Raw genomic sequence first — 20,583 nt, 5'->3', positions numbered from 1 at the left:
ACATCGGATGCATCATGATATGCATGCTACAAAGAACACCCACAACTGCTGAGAAGCTATAATTGAACATCAGACAAAAATGGGACAACAATTCTCTCCCCAAGCTCCAACAACTGGTCTCCTCTGTTCCCATATATTTGCAGACTGGAGGGAATGCCTCACACAACATGGCCTTATCTCAGCTTCTTTGAGATGTGCTGCAACAAGATTAGTTTTTATCACGAAATAGCAAAATGTCCCACTTTCAGCATTTCATATATTGTCTATGTTCTATTGTCGAGAAAATAATGGTTAATTTTATTTATAAATCATTGCATATTTACATTTTACACAGGGTTCCAGCTATTTTAGACTGGAGGATTTGCATCCACAGGTTTCAGTCCTTTTGCAGATTCTTGTGTATGTTAGGATGAAAAAGTGCTACATTCATATAACAATCGCAATTAATCATAGTGTGTGCACAAATAAGAAGCCAGAAACAAGTTTGACTGACAACTGAGACATTAAAATCCTCAGAAACCAAAAAAATGCAGATTTAAATTACAAGGAACAAGATCTAATGCAGTCTGTGTTACTCTTTAATAAGCAATATGTCAGACATATAGAATGATATCTTTCTGTCACTTTTTGATGCAGCCTGTGCATCATTTAGAATGATACCTTCCTATATGCTATAGAGCAGTTCCCTGTCATCAGTAAGATGCAAAGAAAACTAATGCAAAGGACCTAGCATTAATATCCATCCATCCATTTTATTTACCCACTTAATCCAACTGTTGGGTCGTGGGGGGGCTGAAGCCTATCCCTGTCATTGGGTGACGGTACACCCTGGACAGGTCGCCAGTCCATCACAGGGCTACACAGAGACAAACGAGACAAAGAACCACACGCTCATACTCACTCCTAAGGACAATTTTAGTAACACCAGTTAACCTAACATGCTGTTTTTGGACGGTTGGAGGAAGCTGGAGTACCCGGAGAGAACCCACGCATACACGGGGAGAACATGCAAACTCTACACAGAAAGGCCCCAGGCAGGGCTCAAACCTGGAACCCTCTTGCTGTGAGGCGACAGTGCCACCACACCACCGTGCAGCCCCCAAGCATTAATATATGACATGTAAATAATGAGAATGTATACATCCAACAAATATGATATTCTATTGAGTATGTTTTTTTGTTTGTTTGTTTTATTCGTTGTTTTTTTTTTTCTTTTAAATAAATTTAGTTTCATCCTCCCTTTCACACCTTTATAATGTCACCCTCCACCTCAGTCAATGATCTGAACACAGCATCACCAACAACTCATTCAACATCAGGACACACTGAGACCTCGTCTCAGTGTGTCCTGAGGCAGCTGGGGAGACTAAACCACAACAAGGCTGCAGGTCCAGATGGTGTCACCCCCATGGCCCTAAGGGCCTGTGTGGAACAGCTTTGTGGGATTCTACAGCATCTCTTCAACATTAGGATGAGACAGGAGAACGTTCCAGTGAAAATCTAAAAAATGTTCCAGTGAAAACCTAAAAAATGTCATGCATTTGCAACTGCAGACCACATGCCATAATATTCCACATCATAAAAGTCTCAGAAAGAAGGTTTTGGGTCACCTAAATAAGCAAGGGAACATATTTCAGGACCCACTATAGCTTGTGGTGAAGTTACCATCATCTACCTTCTTCAGCGAGTCCACTGTCATCTGGTCAAGCAGGCAGCATGATGAGGTGGATCATGTTCTTTTATTTGCCTATTTCTTTTATTTATAGTGTTTGCTATCCAGTGCTTTTAACACAATTCAGTCTGCAGTGTTATAAAAGAAGCTACAGAAAATATAGGTGGATGCCTCCACAACTACATAACAAACAGATCACAGTGCGTGAGACTAGTCGGTTGTAAATGGTAAATGAACTGTACTTATATAGATCTTCTTTAGTAGAGTTGACCACTCAAAACGCTTTAGCAGTACAAGCCACATTCACCCATGCAGAGTATGTCTTTGTTTATATAATTTTACAAGCTACATTATGCTCCTCTATCACACACATTCACACGTTGATAGATGCATCAGTAGGCATAATGTGATTCAGTGCCTTTCCCAAGGACACTTTGACATGTGCAGGGAAGTCGAGAAATTAACTTCCAACCTTCTGATTGGCAGAAGCCTGCTCTTCCTCCCGAGCTGCAGCCGATGTATATCTGAGAAGATGGTCAGCAGCACAGGAACACCACAGGGTACTGTACTCCCACTGTTTCTCTTCATGGACAATAGGCTGAGTACATGGAACCGGTCAATCATTTTGTGGTATGTTGTTGAAAAAAAAAAATCACCTCATTTTGAATTCATACGAACAAGATGATTGCAGAGGATTTTGGATGACCAGGGATAAGACAAACACTATAGCCATCTTAGAAGACAAGGTGGAGGTGGTTCAGGAAAACAGATACCTGGGAGTTTACCTAGATCGCAGACTGGACTGGAAATGTAATGCTGAGGCTGTCTACAAGAAAGGACATGACAGACTGTACTTATTCAGGAAGCTATTGTCCTTCCATGTATGCACCAAAATGTTCCATATCTTCTATAAGTCTGTGGTGGAGAGTGCAGTCAGCATTGTAGCCATCTGTTCAGGTAGTAGCATCAGAGCCAACTGACAAACTGATGCAGAAGCCTGTGTCTGTGCTGGGGACTGCTCTGAAGCCCCTGGGCCTGATTGTTCAAAGAAGAATGCTGTACAAATTATACAAAGTATACCATGTTAAAACAATAGTGTGAGGCTTTTCAACAAATAATAACAAATTTATAACAAGTTGACAAGCTAACATACTGCATCAAATCGTCATTTTAATTTTTGTTGGAAAAAGAGACATCCAATGCCCTGTAGTGGACTGACAAATGTCCAGCCATGTACCCCCTGCTTGGACCTCAGGACTCTCTGCTCGCTAACCACAGCTGTATTTCAAGTTTTCTAAGGAAAAACAAAGTTTCCTTCAGAATAGACAACCTTGACATAGTAATATATATTTCTAAACAGTTGGTAATAAATCACAAACTTTTTAAAATTAGTTTAAATAAAAATGTTACACAAGATCATCATTATTATCATCACTGTTGTGATTACTAATATTATTGTTATATTGTCTGCATATCTGCATATAACATCCCGATAATAGAATAGAACTTCCGTGTCTGTCATGTTTTCTCTGCTGTAATTTGGTTTATAGCATAAGTCTTTGAAAATTAGGAAGAAATAGGAATGGTAATATAGACGAATTACATTTCTGCTGTAAAACATTTTTTCTTACTTTAAAGCAAACGTAAGATGAATATTTCAAATTAAATTAAAAAAGAATATTTAAAAATAAAAAATCCACATCTATGAAATTGCAAAGGCCTATAGACTTAAATACCAATATTCAATAGGTCAAACATCATAGCCCTGAATTTATATGCAAGCATATATCCTTCCGCTAAACTTAATTTTATTATTTCAACAAAAAGTTGATATAATAAATCTATGTGTGTGTCACCTAATTATCACCTAATTTTACTACATGCCAGATATAACCTACCTTATTTATGTGCATGAAACTGAAGAGAATCGTGCCGACTTAGGTATGTGCTTCTTCAGTGTTACTGAATGACAACATCACCAAGTGTTGCACAAGTTTTTTATTATTATTATTTTAGGCGAAAAGCTTCGCTGGTTTGGAAAGAAAAAGAAATGATTTTTCGTTAAATACCCGACATTTAAAGATAGCCTATTTAGTGGAAGAAAAAGAAAAGAAAGACTAAGCCAAATAAAATATATTTCAGGTTGAACTTATTGTAATATATCTTCGGTTATCTTCTGTTAACTAGCATATAGCTTTAATCACTTTATTCTCAACCATATGAATTTCTGTATGTGTAAACTTGACCCACTCGCGCGCTGCTCTGCGTGCGTATCAGCGGGTCTACTTTGCAGGCCATCGACATTTAAGACAAGTGGGCTAAACAGAACCTGCAGACGGGGCAGGAGCAGGGGTGGGAATCAACCACTGGTTGATCCAGGCTACGAAGTCAGTTTCTCCGCCCCGGTAGTAAATCTCTCTCTCTCTCTCTCTCCCTCCCTCTCTCTGTGTTTCAATCGGACAAGTTGACTTTACAATTATTAGCAAGGGAACAGTGGTCCAGTAGCCTAACGGTCCAGTCTGTCTTTGAGGCCAAAGGGCTGTGAGGTAGATAGCCGATAAGTTCCTAACGGAGAGGCATAAGATGACATGGGCCTTCAGAGTGGAAATAAAGGAGGGACAGTTGGCGTGTGAGTTTCTGCAAGAGGAGAATCAAAAGGTGTATGCCGTTACTTCATAAAGAGGAAAGGACGGATAATGTCTTGAGCAGAAAAACCGCTTGATTACAAGAAAGCGACAGGGGTCGGTTTGAGTTGCGCTTGATTCCACCGAGGTTCTGAAGCCCTGGCTTCCCCGCTTGTAAAATAACAAAGAATGCAAATATCTGCTCAGAGCAACGTTTAAATGGCAATATACTATTGCAGAATCTTTTAGGGAACTGCATGTGTGTGTATTGTGGTCGCGCTTAAGTGCGTGTTTCTATGAGTTACTATGAGTCTGGTCTCGGGCTTCCCTCACCACCCGGTCACTCACCACCACGACAGCCACCCTTATTCTTTGCATGCGGCAGCGGCCGGTCGGTGTCACGAGGACACCGGGGCACCTCCTTACTTTAAGAGTTGGCTGATTAGCCATGCGGATATGTCTCCGACTGAGTATAGCCTTGCGCCCGGCTACAGCCCAGAGTACCATGTTAACAACGGCGGCGGGTCTACTTGTAGCCAGGACCATCACCATCATCATCATTATGGACCCGGCAACTTAATTTCAGGCCCCGGCACCGTGAATGGATCCACGGTCGAAATGCACCACCACGGTCATTCTCGTACCGTGAAGCGGAGACCCACGGCAAACCGTAAGGAGAGGAGACGGACCCAAAGTATCAACTCAGCGTTTGCTGAGCTGAGAGAATGTATTCCTAACGTACCGGCCGACACCAAGCTGTCCAAAATCAAGACACTGCGGCTGGCCACCAGCTACATCTCCTACTTAATGGACCTCCTTGACAAGGACGGACAACACGGAGACGCGCAGGCTTTTAAGGCAGAGCTAAAAAAGACAGAGGCTCGGGAGGAGCGGAGAAAAAGAGACGCGGTAAGACATTCAGTTCCATTCATTTTAATAGGCCATGAAAAGAGACCAGAATAATCTTCTAACTATTTTTTATACGTCCTTCATTTGACTGTATGACTATCAAATAAATTGTACCTGGATTACGCACAGGATACACTTACAGTGTATGCTTTTAGATAGTATTGAGATGATCCATTATTGTTTCTCTATTAAACTAGATGAACACAGTGACAGGCAAATAGAATTCCGATAAAAGCCTGATTTAAACACTCAAATAGCAGGTATTAAGTCGGGTATGGCCAGATGTTGTTATGGAGGAAACGGATAACTGTTAAATAGAGGCAATGTTTTTACAACTATTTTACCACATTTCAAGTTCTATACCTCCTATACCTGAGCAAAGTATTTTCGAAGCAAACAAGAATCAACGGCGTGGAACAGTTAAGAGTTTATATACTAAGTGATATACTTCTCTGACAGGATCTAAATTCACATTTGGAATTTGTAGAGAAAATATGTTAAATAGCTGTTTTACAAAGTATAAGGTCTGGCTCGTTATGTCTTGAATGGCATATCACACGGAGGTGAATCACTTAAAAGCAGGGGCTCTCTTTCTGGGGTATCTACCAGAAAGGTTGCAACCCAAACAAGACGCAAATAGAATAATGAATTTGTGTTGTTCTCTGTTGGAGACAAAATAGTTTTTATTTTCGCGGCAGAACGCAAATGTGTGACTCCAAAGTCCACTCAGCAATACTCAACATCCTAACTTGCTGTGCTATTCAAATTCAGCTTATTTGTTCCCCCGCAGAGCCTACAGAAAGTGTTTTCTTGAAACATGTTGAGATATAGTGACTAAAACTACCATTTACATTATGCAAGTCTGTAATACGTCCTGGCTTCTGGTATGACATGCTGTAACAACGATAAAATGACTATTGCAGATGTTTATTGTATATTTTAACACAATCATCAGCCATCATAAGTAGAGCTTACTTTAAGTATCAATACTGGTAAAAATAAATAAATAAATAAAAACGAAAAAAAATTATAAGAAAGTTTGAAAGTCGGTTATTAATTTAACCAACAATATGATCACGACGAAATAGTTTTCTTTGTGCCAGTTTTAACACCACGGACAGCACACTGTAATGTAGGCTAAATGAACAAACCGTTATTCCTTTATTTTCATTTTTAACATCCAATGTACAATCCACATCATTCGTCAAAGCAAACACGCATTGAGAGCATTAAGATCTCCAAAAAATTGTTTACCATTTTTTGTCTCTTTGAAAATGAAGTATGAGACAAGAAAGTTAAAACCCAACTAAGAACAGCCAGGCACGGATAACAGTTAGGCTTTCCAGCGGCTGGAGAAGGAAGAGCAGTCCCCCGGTGGTTCTTCCCCGGGTCTGAACCCCACGTTGCCTACCGATGCATCCATCGGTGCATGAATGTGTGTGAAGGAAGCACTGTGCAGCTGTATAGACTGACGTGCTGTGTGAGTGAATGGGTGAATGTGGTATGTAGTGTTAAAAGCGTTTTGAGTGGTCAGCTAGACTCAAAAAGCGCTATACAAGTACAGTCCATTTATCATTTACATGTCAATATACCTCCATTGATAGGCGGGAGGAAAATAAAAGGCCAGTGTGAAGAGTGTAATCAGTAAAGGTATTTTTATATGTTGCAAATTTGTTAAATTTGCATTAGATTTCCCAATAATAGAGAAAAAGGAAAGCTTCCCCCTCCATAATATCCCATGACATACATTCAACCCAACGAACAAAATAATTATACACGAAACTTGAATAGGCTATAGTGTGCAAGTTCATTGCTTTAAGTTACAGTGGGGGGGGCAGATAACCAGTTGCCTTTCTTTGCTTTGACATCTTGGAGATAAATTAATTGCTTATATAGAAGCTCATTTTTCCTTACAATGTGCTACATTATTCACATCGCTCTGCTTGTGCTGCCCATGTCCTGCGACTTCAGGTCCACACGGAGCTCCCTTGATCCACATATGCTGATCATAAATCAGTTTGTTTAGACAGAGGATTGCCACACAAATCTGTCAGCCCACTATCTCAGGATAAGTATGAAAGAATTATGTACATCATTTAAAGACAAATGTGTTCGTCTCCATCTCCAACGCATCTTATCTCACCCACAGCTAATTTCAGAAAGGAAAATCATAAAAAGGAAATTATTTACGTCATAATAGCAGAGCAGCAATTTCACTCCAAAACTAAAATCACGATGTGATTATTTCTGTTTTACAAATGTAAACATTTTTTTGGTCTTTTTTGTGTTTTGTTTGTATGTTTTTGTATCTATGTACCATGGATTATTTCATTGTATTTTGGCACATGCGTGCTGGATAACATGATATCATGCTAAAGAGCAGCAAGATGCAGGCAGTGGTTGACTGTCAGAAAATTTGGTGAAATTAATAATATCCCTTTTGCATTGCAGAATAGGTGGCTAAAAGGTAGTTAGCCAGTAACACGTTATTAATATTATTGATATCAATAACAATATTATTATTATTATCAAGCAGAAAGTGGCTTCTGATCCTTTGACATACTATAAGAAATTTCAGGTATCATTTTTTCTTTTGTTAGATAGTGATAATGGCCCAGACAACCGGATTCGATAAGAAGCTATTAGAACTTCTTAGCGAATCTGGGAAATGCGGCCAATATTGTTTACACATATATGTAGTACATGAATGGTACCTGTCGTAGTTTTTATTGCACCTCATAGGTTTTTCCACATAATGCCATCCTAAATTCTTGGATTTGGCTGTATAATGCAGTGTTTAATTTCTTATCAAAATATACAGTTTCCTGTGGAAACAACTACAGATCTCTCTTTTACGAAACCAATACATGTGTTTTTCTTTTAGTAATTATTTTTGTAGTATTCTACTAGTTATTCTACTAGTCATTGTTATTTTCCACGTACTACTGGAACGGATTGATGGTACATTGTGCATTGGTGGATTGTGTGGGTGTAGCACCGGAACTGAAGAGTTGTTTACCGCTGCAGCTTTAAAGGAGAACAAATCCTTTTTGTTTGGTTGATTAACAGAGGATTAGAGGTTCCGTGTCATCAAATACAGGCTCACAGTGACAGATCAACATTTAATCAGTTCATTCCTAACTCAGCACGTGGCTGTCATCCATCCTTCCATCCAGAAATTTTCTCAAGCCGAGACTGTCATTGGATGCTGGAGCTTTTGACACTACCATTACTACTACTATTACTACTGCTGCTGCTACTACTACCAATAATGATAACGATAATGATTATAGAGCTACACGGTGGTGTGGTGGTAAGCCCTGCCGCTTCACAGAAAGACAGTTCCCTTTAAAATGTTAGTCTTTCTTTCTTACTATACTTAACTACATAGCTCATTTGGTAAGCGATTGCCAAATGTTGAATTGTCTATAAATAGCAGGGGCCAAAGCCTAGAGATGATGATATTTCGGCAGTTACCAATGTTCAAAATCAAAGTCATCACACGACAGCACATACGGAAACCTAAATGTAAAATAAAACACGGTCCATTCTCGTGTTTAGTGAATAATAATAATAATAATAATAATAATAATAATAATAATAATAATAATAATAATAATAATAATAATAATAATAATAATAATAAACAATTTATGGGAGGACACATCGGGGCAGACCCGGTGGGCAAAATGCGTCTCTAGGCCGGCTTGAAACGCCTCGGAGCCGTTTTTAACATCGTGGCTCGGGAGAGCCTGCGACCCGGAGAAGCGGTCAAAGATGGATGGATGAATGAAATGAAATCTAGAAAGATTTTATGAAAAATAAAATAAATGAATGATAATAATTATAATGCATGTGATATGTATCATACAGGAGGAGATCCCAAAAGCAACTTCGTCATCCTCATCATCTTCCTCTTCGTCAGCAAGCGATAAGAAGAGTAAAGGTCGGACGGGATGGCCTCAGCATGTGTGGGCTCTGGAACTCAAGTAGTATTGTCATCTTCATGCAGGTTGCTAGTTGACGACACTCTTTCCCACCCCTGCTCCGTCCTCGAGAGGAGTGACGATACAGAAGTAACAAGCTCCGACGAACAGTTTGGCAGTCATCGTCGTCCCCGCATCTCTGGGCATCCCACAGGAGTGTAGACTCCAGCTCTGTTCATTTACATTTAGCCTGATGAGAGACGTAGGGAGTACGATTTTTCTGCCACACACACGAGCTTGCGTGCTCACTTTTAAACCACATAACCATATGCTTAATAACAGGCTGTTTTACGTCAGTGGTTATATTTTGGTAATACTTCAAGTATTCGTGCCAGGCCTGGGTCCGCCGGGATGAAATGGTCGAAGCTGGCGTACGCTTTCACCTTCCCATGTGCCTTTCCAAAAGAGGACGGTCTAATATAGGTGGCTAGATGTTGGGTGGATGAGATATACTGCCAAGATAAAATGTGATCTAAAAAAGATCTTAAGTCATGATACGTAGCTACAGGCCACTACTAGACTGTTAACGGAGGAACTTCGTCATCCTCAGGAACGAAATAGGGATACCCGGAATCATTTCTTTCTCTCTTTCACCTGGATAGGCCTTTTTTTTCTCTTGAATTATAAATGTAGTGGTGTCACCCCAATGACGTGTCAGTGTTATGTGTGTGAAAATATAGTGAAAGTTTAATGCTTTCTGTGGGATGTGAAGAGTGTACTGAATAGAATAAACCACCATTTGGTCACGTGGTGCAAACTGGGCTGTTTTTTTAATTGCAGTTGAGACTTGAAAAGTGAACACACCAGACTTAAATGTGCTAACAATTTCTTTTTCATTTGTCTTTTGTTCATTTGTCTTCTGTTCATCCCTGAAAATACGTTTTCATTGAAGTTGAATATAAAAATGCCCTATATCAGAAAAAAAAAAATATTTCACTAAAACTATGGCAAATAATTTAATGTCAGACACATTTAAAAACGAGTGGTTTTCATTTTATTAAATATTTCATTAAGCCTCTGGATGAATAGTTACTATTTAACAAGCTCCACCTTGAGTTTAAGACTGGGTTGTGTTTTGTGGCCAATAAATGAGTTGTTAAATTTGTGTCTTTAAAAAGACATTTAATGCATTTAAAGTAACATTTAAATCCTGTGGCTCCAGTTATCAAGGGCAGCATTTTAGTTCAATATTACGATAACTATCAGAGCGATTAGACTTTAAAACAAAAACAAAAAAGATGATGATTATAACAGAAACCTACTTTTGTCTTTGTAAATTAAAAATATGTAATTGGGTTCATTTGGGAAATTGTCAGAAACGTCTTTGAGCCTTTGGCTGTGTGTTGCTTACAAAAAAGTAAGCAATTTCAAGTTTGCTCAACAAATTGCTTTGAATGTCTAGTTCTAGTTAAATGTGGCATTTATATGAATAATCATAAATAATGCAGTATATGCATCATGAAGAGAAAGCATGCTAAATAACAACACAAAACAGTAAAAAAATGCTAGATCATAAAGTTGGCTAGATCATTTAAAATTTTGCAAATATATGTGAAAATTCACAAGACAATAGAACAAAATCAAGTGTGTACAGTTGTCCATAAACAAAATTGTCCCAAACCTTTTTTGTTTTTAATAAGCTAATTTATCAAGAGGTTGTGTTTTTATCATACCAGTCAGTTTAATTATTATTAAGTTTTTATTAACTCATTTATAAGAGGTTGTGTTTTATCACCACAATCATAATGATAAAGTGTTTTTAGAATATTAAAGAAAATATTCTATTGCAGAGGAATTCATAAATATTGCACAATTTTCTTAATTTTCTCTCTCTTCAAAGATACTTTTATTGTTAAGTATAAAAAATACAGGACAAAGGTGAAAATCTTCATAATTATTTTAAGTTCATGTTTTAATGTATCGTGTTTTGTTGGATGAACAGTAAAAACTCAAATGGACATAAAGGAGAAGAGTTTTTATATATTTTTTCTCATGAAATCACCTAATTTATTTATTAAAGGAACTAATCTAAGCAAAAGTGATCAATTTCAGATGTGTGAAATAAAGTTTGATTTTGTACTAAAATAATGTTTGCATAATTTTAGAACAAGACAATCCAATAATCTATTCAAAGCACAATTCCATACCAATGCAAGATGCAAGGCAGTGGACTAAGGAAGAAATGCTGATTAGCTGGTGATACTGCACAATATTGATACATGTCTGTCAAATGACAACCATCAAGTGATCAGCTAAGCCATATTACCATTAGGAGCTAAAATATATTAAATGAAATCTGGAAGACCAAGTTGGAATGGATCTGATGAGCTCAATAAAATATGATAAGACATTATCATTATCAAAGCATTATCACCTACTCCTTCTTAGGTTGACAGATACTGCGTAGGAGGGGTATTATAGTGGGACTGGAAGGAAATGTCAGGAAGTCAGTTCCTGAGAGCCCCATAGAAGGTTAATTCAGCAATGTGGACATCCATTTGATACAAAAGGTTGTATGTTGAGTAGGTTATGATATTATAAATATATTCAATACATTTTTGTAGCACCAAATGACAACTAATGACACCTTAGAAGTACATATTCATTGGTGATTAATAGAACATAGTGATATGGTGACTAGAATATATGGAAAAGAGCTAGATTTTTATGACTTGGCACTTTTTAATTTTGTTTATTGTGCAACACCTAATCACATCACAAGAGGGTTTATCTTATATAAAATATTTAACCTCCAGCAGATACTGGTCTCATTTTTGGAGTGACATTACTTTGGACAGTGTGTGAATATGCTGATGTGGACTGTAATTGCAGATTATAGACGTCAGATTTCTGGACATGTGTCTTCATATCTGAGAAAAGGAAAAAAAAACATATAATATATATGTATATATATATATATATATATATATATATATATATATATATAATTTACACCAACCTCAGTTATGTCACTGTTTTGAGTTGTGCAATTTTATTTTATCCTAAGTACATTCATTCATCAACAAATAATAAATATCCACTGGACATATAGACAACTGAACTTCAGACCTTTGAAATTATTTTAAAAAGTAAGCTTAAAACTGATAAAACTGAAGCTATTACATAGAATTGGTGGCACAAAAAAGTATATTGAAATGTTTTTACTATGTTTTTAAGTGCAAAGGATAAAATATACACAAAGTGAAAATTGTCTGTTCTGCATTACTGAACCAAAGTAGATGAGTCAATGCCATTTTCCATGTCTGTAATGAATCTCACCTTAAGTCTCAAGGTTATCAGGATTCGCTTTTATTGAGACAAACACACTTAGTTTCCTGGAATTTTTTTTTTCTTATACTTTGAATGCTGGTAATTTCTGATGTTTGACAGCTTAAATCCATTTGTGGTGGGCATCCAGTATTTCTTTAAATATGTGAAGAGTGATGACAAGTCAAACTGAGGTTTGGTATTTATTGTTTCATTTTCTATTTCATTCTGCAATTTCTATTTGGGTTTGTTGTTGTGCAAACAAAAGAAAAAATCTTGAAGTCCTTTGTCATGATAGGTACAGCTGTATTTTCTGAGCTACCAAAGATTTCGAAATGGTGTCCAAGAGTGATCTTTCCAGTTTTGCAGCATCAGCTCATTTTGTATCTTACCTACTGCAACACCTTCAGAAACATGTTTGTCACTATTAACTATTATGGAAAACATTTGAATTATTATACATTATGTATTCTACTTGTTGTTTTAATCTTTTGTGCGTAGGCCTCCTTTATTAATAGTGAAGAACATTGTAACTGCTGTTGTGATAGAAATGCGGCTCAGTTCTTGTTTACATAGTTACATTAAAAATAAAAACTGCTAGCGGTGTCATAATAAACACAAGGTATGTATTACAGTAGTTATGTGCAAATTTAATACATTTAGATGGGATATGGTTTAAGAATTTCAAATCTTCTTCCACTATAACAAAATCTAAAAACTGAATATGTTCATTTCATTAGGTGTGTGGTCAATGAATAATGACTTACATTGGTCAAACCTTGTAACAGATAAACTGCCCTAACTGTCCTGTTAGCAGCTGAAACATTAACATTCTCCCAACCCCATTTTCTACATACTGACGAGCTTTCTGTTCTTCAGTTTGCTGCAGAATCTCATATGGATATCAATCAGCTGCATTGTTAATTGTTTATCAGACAAGGAGAAAGATTCATTTTCAGAGTACTTTTCTCATCTTGACCTTTTTACTGAGGTATACAAGCCAAAAAGAAAAAAAAGATGGAAAATTTCATTTAAACCTTTTTTTAAAAAAAATATACATTTGTTGTTGACACATTAGACCAACCTGTTGTGGATAATATCTTATAAGTTCTATTCAGAACAGCAGAGCTAAAGATATACATATATATATATATATTTGATTAAAATAAATGTTTTTTTTTCTTTCTTTCTTTTCTCCTTTACAGTAAGACATTTGCATTTCAAGTTTAGATTTTTAGTTAATGATGATACTAGACAAAAATTTTAAACAGTATCTACCACTACATTTCCAAAAATATACTTTCAAAACGCAGTGGCATCTAACTTTTAGAACAATAACAACACCACCCTCCATGTGCGAGTATGTTAGTGGATAGGAAGAATGTGGAACTACTGAGGGTTTTATTTTGTTTTTACTTAGCTTGCGCCATGTAGTTGGATCCCTGAATCCAGTGTTCCGCCATTTATCCAGAATGAGTTGTTGGAAAGAGAGCTCACCCACTTTTTGGGAAGTTTGCCAGCGACCATAGAAACGGATGTACGTATTTACATACGTAACAGGAGTATAAATTAGCCTTAAGGCGAAGAATCGGCTTGTAGCAGCAGATGGTGACAGTCAGTGGGGTTATATTGGATCGGATTAAAGGCTAAATTACAATAAGATTGAGTTAATCAGTTCATGTAGACCCCTTAAAGGGGAACTCCGGTATTTTTAAACCTAGACCTTATTTCTGGCATGAAATATGTTTAACTACTCACCGAGAACAGTTTGGCGAAAGTCGGCGTCCTTCGGAAGCTATTTAGAAAACTCGCAATCGGCGTATATCCATATAACGGAGTAAACAGGGCAGGGACAATGCGGCCTCTAAATAAGGCATTATCTGTCTTTAATATTTATTATTTACTTTATTATTTTAGGGATTTCTACACAGGCACTCTACCGGGACCACTTCATCCACACGCCCCCCTGGAGCACAGTTTATTTACTCCTTTCTCTGTGACAGTCGGCTAAGTTCACATGGAGTTCGCTACTGCTAGTTTTGTGCAACATGGCAGGATAGTTATCAAATTTTGACAATATGAACAACGACTTTCAGTAAGATGGACGTTCTTAGCAGAGTGAATGAGCTGTGCTGCAGCCATGTGTGTGGATGAAGTCATCCTAGTAGGGGTGTGTGTAGAATTCCCTCAGTTAGCTCTCATATAGCTACAAGTCGCCACATAACAGTAGCTATGTGCTAACAGAACAATAGTACGCGTTCGTTCATTCATTCATTCTTCTTCTTAAAGTATTGGTGAAATAAAGACAGATAATGCTTTATTTAGAAGCTGCATCATCTCTGCCCTGTTCACTCCGTTATATGGATATACGCCGATCGCGAGTTCTCTAAATAGCTTCCGAAGGACGCCGCCTCAACCAGCTGGGGTTTGAGAAGACAGAAAAGAGGGGACAACAAACGCCGTAACACCATTAAAAGGATATCTGTTGGAACAGGGAAACACAAGTTAATGGCCACAATAATGTCACCTGTACATAATATCATTTGAGAAATTGAAAGGGAGAAAAAGAGAGCAAAGTGAGGAGAGGTGTGACATTAGAGGCCCCCCAGTAATCTAGACCTATAGCAGCTTAACTACAGGATGTGTCAGGATCACCTGAGCCATCCCTAACGTTATCAAAAACGACAGGGGAAAAAAACATGACAAGAGAAGTTACCCTAAATCCTGAAAACAAGACAAGACACCCACTAGCGAAGGTGAGGACGAAGGCATCAGGGCTCCCACTGCGAAGACCTCAGCCCATGACATGCTGGAATGTGTCCCCTCACAGGCCCAGAGGTCGCCGACCAGCTGCCAAAATGCATTGATGTCTGCTGGGTCCATGCTGGCAGAATCCTTCTGTCACGGAGCGTGGTGTGGAAGGGAAGATCCAGATGCAGACTTCAAACAAAAACTTGATTTATTTAAAAAAAGAAAACATAAAGCATGGCTAAGCCAGAGATCAAAAATCTTAAACTGGTACACAAAACAAAACAAAACAAAACAAAACAAGACTGTGACTATGACTATGAGTAATGAAAACAAGATGAGACAATGATTTGGAAAACAAAGAGGCAAAACCTGACCTGACAAACCATGACTGTGAACAATGGTGAAAGGTGAGGTAAGGATTCTGCAATGTGACTGGGGAAACCTAGAAACTAAATACCAAGGGAATACCAAGGGTGATTGGTGATGGGGTGCAGCTGTGAACAAAAAACAGGTGACTTGGGTGAACCTAACGTGACAGGGGAAAAAACATGACAAGAAAAATTAACCTAAAACCTGAAAACAAGACAAAACAAAACTCAAAACGTGACGTGACAGTTTTACTCCCTTTGCCTTCAGTTTACATTGCACACTACAGCTGCAGAAAAGGATGTGCTTAAGTATTTAGAGAAGGAAGTTAATTATTTGTAGGATAGTATAATTGGTGGAACTGACAGCTATAAGCACTAGAATAATAGGAGAGCTTTAAGTAATTTTTTTAAGTAATCTTTTTTAAGTAATCTTGTTTTAAAAGGGAATTCAATTTAATTAAAATGTCTGGTCTCCACGGTAATAGACATTGGTGCCCCCACTCAATTATTTTTCAAGCAGAAGAAAACGTCAAAGGTGAATAACCAGTTGATACCCCTGAAGCATCCAATTGGGGACGTTACTACTGACTCAATGGAGATGCGGAATTAGACTGTGGATTTTTATGATTAAATCAAAGTGCAAAGCCTTTTGTACAGTCAGTTATGGATGGATACCGCTTCTGTACAACTTCAGAGATAGACACTTTTTCCTCCTGGATTTACAAAGTGTGGTCTTCACATCCAGGTTTTATCAGTCTGTCCTCTGTACTTAGAGGACTGTGCTAAAGGTGAGGAGAGACTGTTTTCAATTTTACGGTCATGTTGGTGATGAGCCATTATTCTATAATCCATTCCAATATTGCAGGACCTGGCCCTTGCAGGATACTGTTGCTCTACAGAGAGTCCTTGCACCAGCTGGACTGACTAACCTGGCCCATCTGACAGTCTACTATAGTGAGCCAGAACACGTTAACTCTGAGCATCTTCTGGGCAAACTCATAGAGCAGGTGGCAAGAGAAAGTCCAGGCCTTTTCAGGGAATTATTTGTGAATGAGTCTGTGGTGTTCTAGCAGACTTTTCATCTCTGAACATTTGTGCTGCAGTGGAGGTTGCAGGAGTAAGAGGAGGAAGCTTCACCATCACTTCACAAACCAGAACTTTTTGCCTTCTCTGGAGCATCAAAGAAAGCAGTGTATGTAGTCACCATGAAGGTCCTTAACAGAACATGACTGTATACTGTGCCAGATTCGAGATGGTCTGGTTTTTGGCTCCAGGTCAGTCCCTTGGGAGCTGTTGGGGGTCCCTGTACGAATCACCCACAGAAAACCACTGTGCAGATCTGCAATGGCAGGTGTTGCATGGGGCTGTGGCCACAAACAGAAATGTAGCACATTTAGATCATAGAGAGTGGCCTGTGTATCTTCTGCTAGGTTGAGGAAATAATAGAACATCTTTTTTTCAGATGTCCCAGGCTATCCCCACTGTTATCCTCACTGTAGCCCTGGTTGGCTTAGTTTTGTTTTAGGGTTTAAAAAATAATTTTAAATGGTAGAGTTTGTTTCTATTTGGGGTATTAAAGATGTTTTGTGTAAAGTAGTCCATGGAAAACTTGTTTTGAGCATTTAAATCTGCTGTTTCCTCTTTTTTTGCATGTGGAGATGATTTAATCTATTTATGCATGTAATTAAGAAATTGGAACAATTGAGGTTTTTCTTTCGTACTTTCCTTTCAATCAGTCCTTGTTGAAAACATTGATTCAGAAGAAGCCAAAGCAAGGATAACCTACCCATTCTTCACTTTTGACTGAAGGAAGAAAAATTTAATAAGTGGAAATGAAAGAACTGTGATGTAGAGAATCTGATCAGGAAAATGTATGGACTTTCTCCATATGGAACCTTTATTCACCCATGTCTCTAGAGTGCAATCAGCATAAGACAGCACATTGGGGAGGCTGTAGCTCAGGAGGAAGAGCAGTTGCCCACCAATCGGAAGGTCGGTGGTTCAACTATGGCTTCCCTGGGCTACATGTTGAAGCATCCTCGGGCAAGACACTGAACCCCACGTTGCCTCCCAGTGTATCACTGGGGTATGAATGTGTGTATGAATGATTAGAAAAAGCACGTAGTTAAGTATCTTAAGATGTGCTGTGTGAGTGGGGTGAATGCGGCATGTAGTGAAGTGCTTTGAGTGGTCAGTTAGACTAGAAAAGCGCTATACAAGTACAAGTCCATTTACCATGTTTTCAGCCTAGCTTGGTACGCCATAGGTTTCCTTTTCATTGCCAACACAATAAAAACAACAACAAACAATGAACAACAAAAGTTCATAACTATTGTTTTTTTTCCTACAGAGAAATTCTGTTAGCCTCCACATATTGTAAAAAGACCTAACAGGTTAAAGATTCTTCAATATACTGGATAATCATAAACAAAATAGCCTGGTTCTATACAAAATATTCATGCCACTATTTATGTGCATTTAAATGGTGAAAGGGAAAAGTCAGAAACATGTAAACTCATTCTGTAGTATCTTTGTTGAGTTTACTGGAGCCTTTGGCTCAGATAAAAAAAAAAGGACTTTATCCGGACTACTTTTATAAATCAGCTGTTTGGTGTACCAAAAGACTCCACTCCAACAGCCAACAGCCAACCGTGTGTTGTCACTCAACAGCTGTGAGTCTCCCCTCACCTCAGTGTCCAAGACCTATGTATCTAATGACATAACTACAAAATCAACGTTTGGCCTACATGGCCTGGTATCAAGTAAACTTTTGAATCAACGTGTACAGAAGACCAAAGACAAAATATTGCTTTGCTTCAGACCAGGCAGGCCAGGGAAATCATACCCTGCCTCCCAATCATGCCCCTCTGGGCCACTTTTCATTGCCTGGATGGGTGTTACGTCCCCCACGAGAAGAGTGGAATCCCCAGTTAGCACTCCATCAAGGACGCCACCCAGATACTATAAGAAGACCAGGTAATCTGAGCTGCTGTTTGGGGCATAATCAAATACCACAGTCAGAGCCTTCCTTTTTGCAACTTGCAGCTGTAGAGAAGTGACCCTCTCCTTCACTTGAGAACTCCAACACTGATGCGCTCAGCAGCAAGGGGCTTGTGAGTATCCCCACACATGCCCAACATCTTTTTCTCTCTGGGCAGCTCAAGAGTATGAGAGAGTCCAGCAATCTTCAGGAGTCTGATTACAGAGCTTTGTGTGGAGGTGAGCTCAACTATAACTACTTGTCACCACTTAGCCTTACACACTAGCTCATATATCAGCATGCCCGGTCCTCTGCATGCAATTTAATCTGAACAACTTTTCAGTGTGAATAAATTAAATCAAATAAACAGAGCTTAATTGTGATTTTTTTTTTAATTATTGGATAATGCCAGCTCAAAATAACTGATGTGTTCTTACAGGTATTTAACATTGTCATGTTGACATAGACTATATGATGCAGTGGTTGAAAAAAAACAAGCTGTGTCTCACAATCATGGCCATGCAATGCAGAGATGACAGCTTAAGGACCAGAATCTGAACTTGTCATTTGACATGTGGTTTTAAGACCACTTTTTATGGCCTCCTCATGTACGGCTTTACTAAGTCAGCACTAAAATAAAGAAGTTGTGGAGTAAGGCACTGGTGGACAGCATCACTGTCACAACAGTAGAATCTACCTAAAGGAGCAAAGACAGTTTTTATGTGTACCTTGTCAAATTTAATTTTCTTGCATTACTTACTTATATTTTTAAGTTTCAATATAAATACATAAAATTGTTTTATATATCAGAAATTTGGTTCTCATTTCATGTACCAATGTCGGCAAGCATTTACTTTTACACATAGGCCTTCTTTTACCTTAAGAGCCTTGATGAAGATTCTGCTCCTCTGGGAGCATAATCCCAAGTGTCTTCTCATCTCATCTACAGGTCTGGTCACCTCCATGTGCAGCAGGAAGTGGGTTGACTTACTGGACACAAATAGAACTCCACTACAAAATCTTCACATCAGGACTGTACCAGGTAGGTTTATCACTGTGAAAAAGTTTTCTGATTCTATATTTCAATTGGCACTTCATAAGAATATATTCATAATTATATATAATAATTGAATAACTAAAAGAGTTTACTAGTTACTACTAACAAGTTACCAAAAATCTTTCCTGAATTTAATATGGAACATTACCTTTGGATAAGAAATACCATTTGTGTCCTTGTATCTTAGTATATATTTGCATATTTGAGAATCTGTGGATGTGCGTAATTAACACTCTCACAAATTCCATCTACACATCTTCAGCAGAAATATACTCAACCCCATGGTTGATGGCCTAGATGCTGCATGTGACCAAGTGGAATACATATTGGACTATGGCGGGGTAGGGCAATACCTCTTACCCCACAACAATAGGAGGTGGCATATGTACAGTGGCCCTGAAGTGCAAAGCACAATGGCAAATCATAAAACACAAAAGCAAATCAAAAAACACAACGGCAAAACAGAAAAGCAAATCAAAAAACACAACGGCAAAACAGAAAACACAACGTCAAATAAAAAAAACACAACGACAAAACAGAAAACACAACGTCAAATAAAAAAATACAACGATAAAACAGAAAACAACGGTAAAACAGAAACGACAACAGCAAATCAAAAAACACAATGTTAAAACAGAAAACACAACAGCAAAACAGAAAACACAAAAGCAAATAAAAAACACAGAACGGCAAATCAAATAACACAACGGTAAAACAGAAAACACAACGGTAAATCAGAAAACAAAATGACAAATATAAAACACAACGGTAAATCAAAAAACACAACAACAAAACAGAAAACACGAAAGCAAATCAAAAAACACAGAACGGCAAATGAAAAAACACAACGGTAAAACAGAAAACAACGGTAAATCAGAAAACAAAATGACAAATATAAAACACAACGGCAAATCAAAAAACACAACAACAAAACAGAAAACACGAAAGCAAATAAAAACACAGAACGGC

General features: G+C 38.0%; 1 protein-coding gene across 1 annotated transcript; it reads left to right on the top strand.

The window, feature by feature from the left end:
* The first annotated feature begins 4,461 nt into the window (after window positions 1-4,461).
* Window positions 4,462-9,517, top strand: hand2 (heart and neural crest derivatives expressed 2). The gene is made up of 2 exons (XM_072383895.1): window positions 4,462-5,205; window positions 9,079-9,517. Exons 1-2 carry the CDS (start codon window positions 4,603-4,605, stop codon window positions 9,196-9,198), a joined length of 723 nt encoding a protein of 240 aa, XP_072239996.1. The 5' UTR covers window positions 4,462-4,602; the 3' UTR covers window positions 9,199-9,517.
* The last annotated feature ends 11,066 nt before the right edge of the window (window positions 9,518-20,583 follow it).

Source organism: Leuresthes tenuis, unplaced genomic scaffold (genome assembly GCF_036924035.1).
Source record: "Leuresthes tenuis unplaced genomic scaffold, fLeuTen1.0.hap1 SCAF_4, whole genome shotgun sequence".
Taxonomy (NCBI): Eukaryota; Metazoa; Chordata; class Actinopteri; order Atheriniformes; family Atherinopsidae; genus Leuresthes; species Leuresthes tenuis.
Note: the sequence above shows the minus strand (reverse complement) of the source record. Positions and strands in the feature narration are given on the sequence as shown.

What these genes read in the sequence shown, in the direction of transcription:
- hand2 (XM_072383895.1), top strand. Translation starts at nt 4,603, where the DNA reads ATGAGTCTGGTCTCGGGCTTCCCTCACCACCCGGTCACTCACCACCAC. An exon ending in AGCGGAGAAAAAGAGACGCG is followed by an intron (nt 5,206 to 9,078) that starts GTAAGACATTCA and finishes TGTATCATACAG; the next exon opens with GAGGAGATCCCAAAAGCAAC.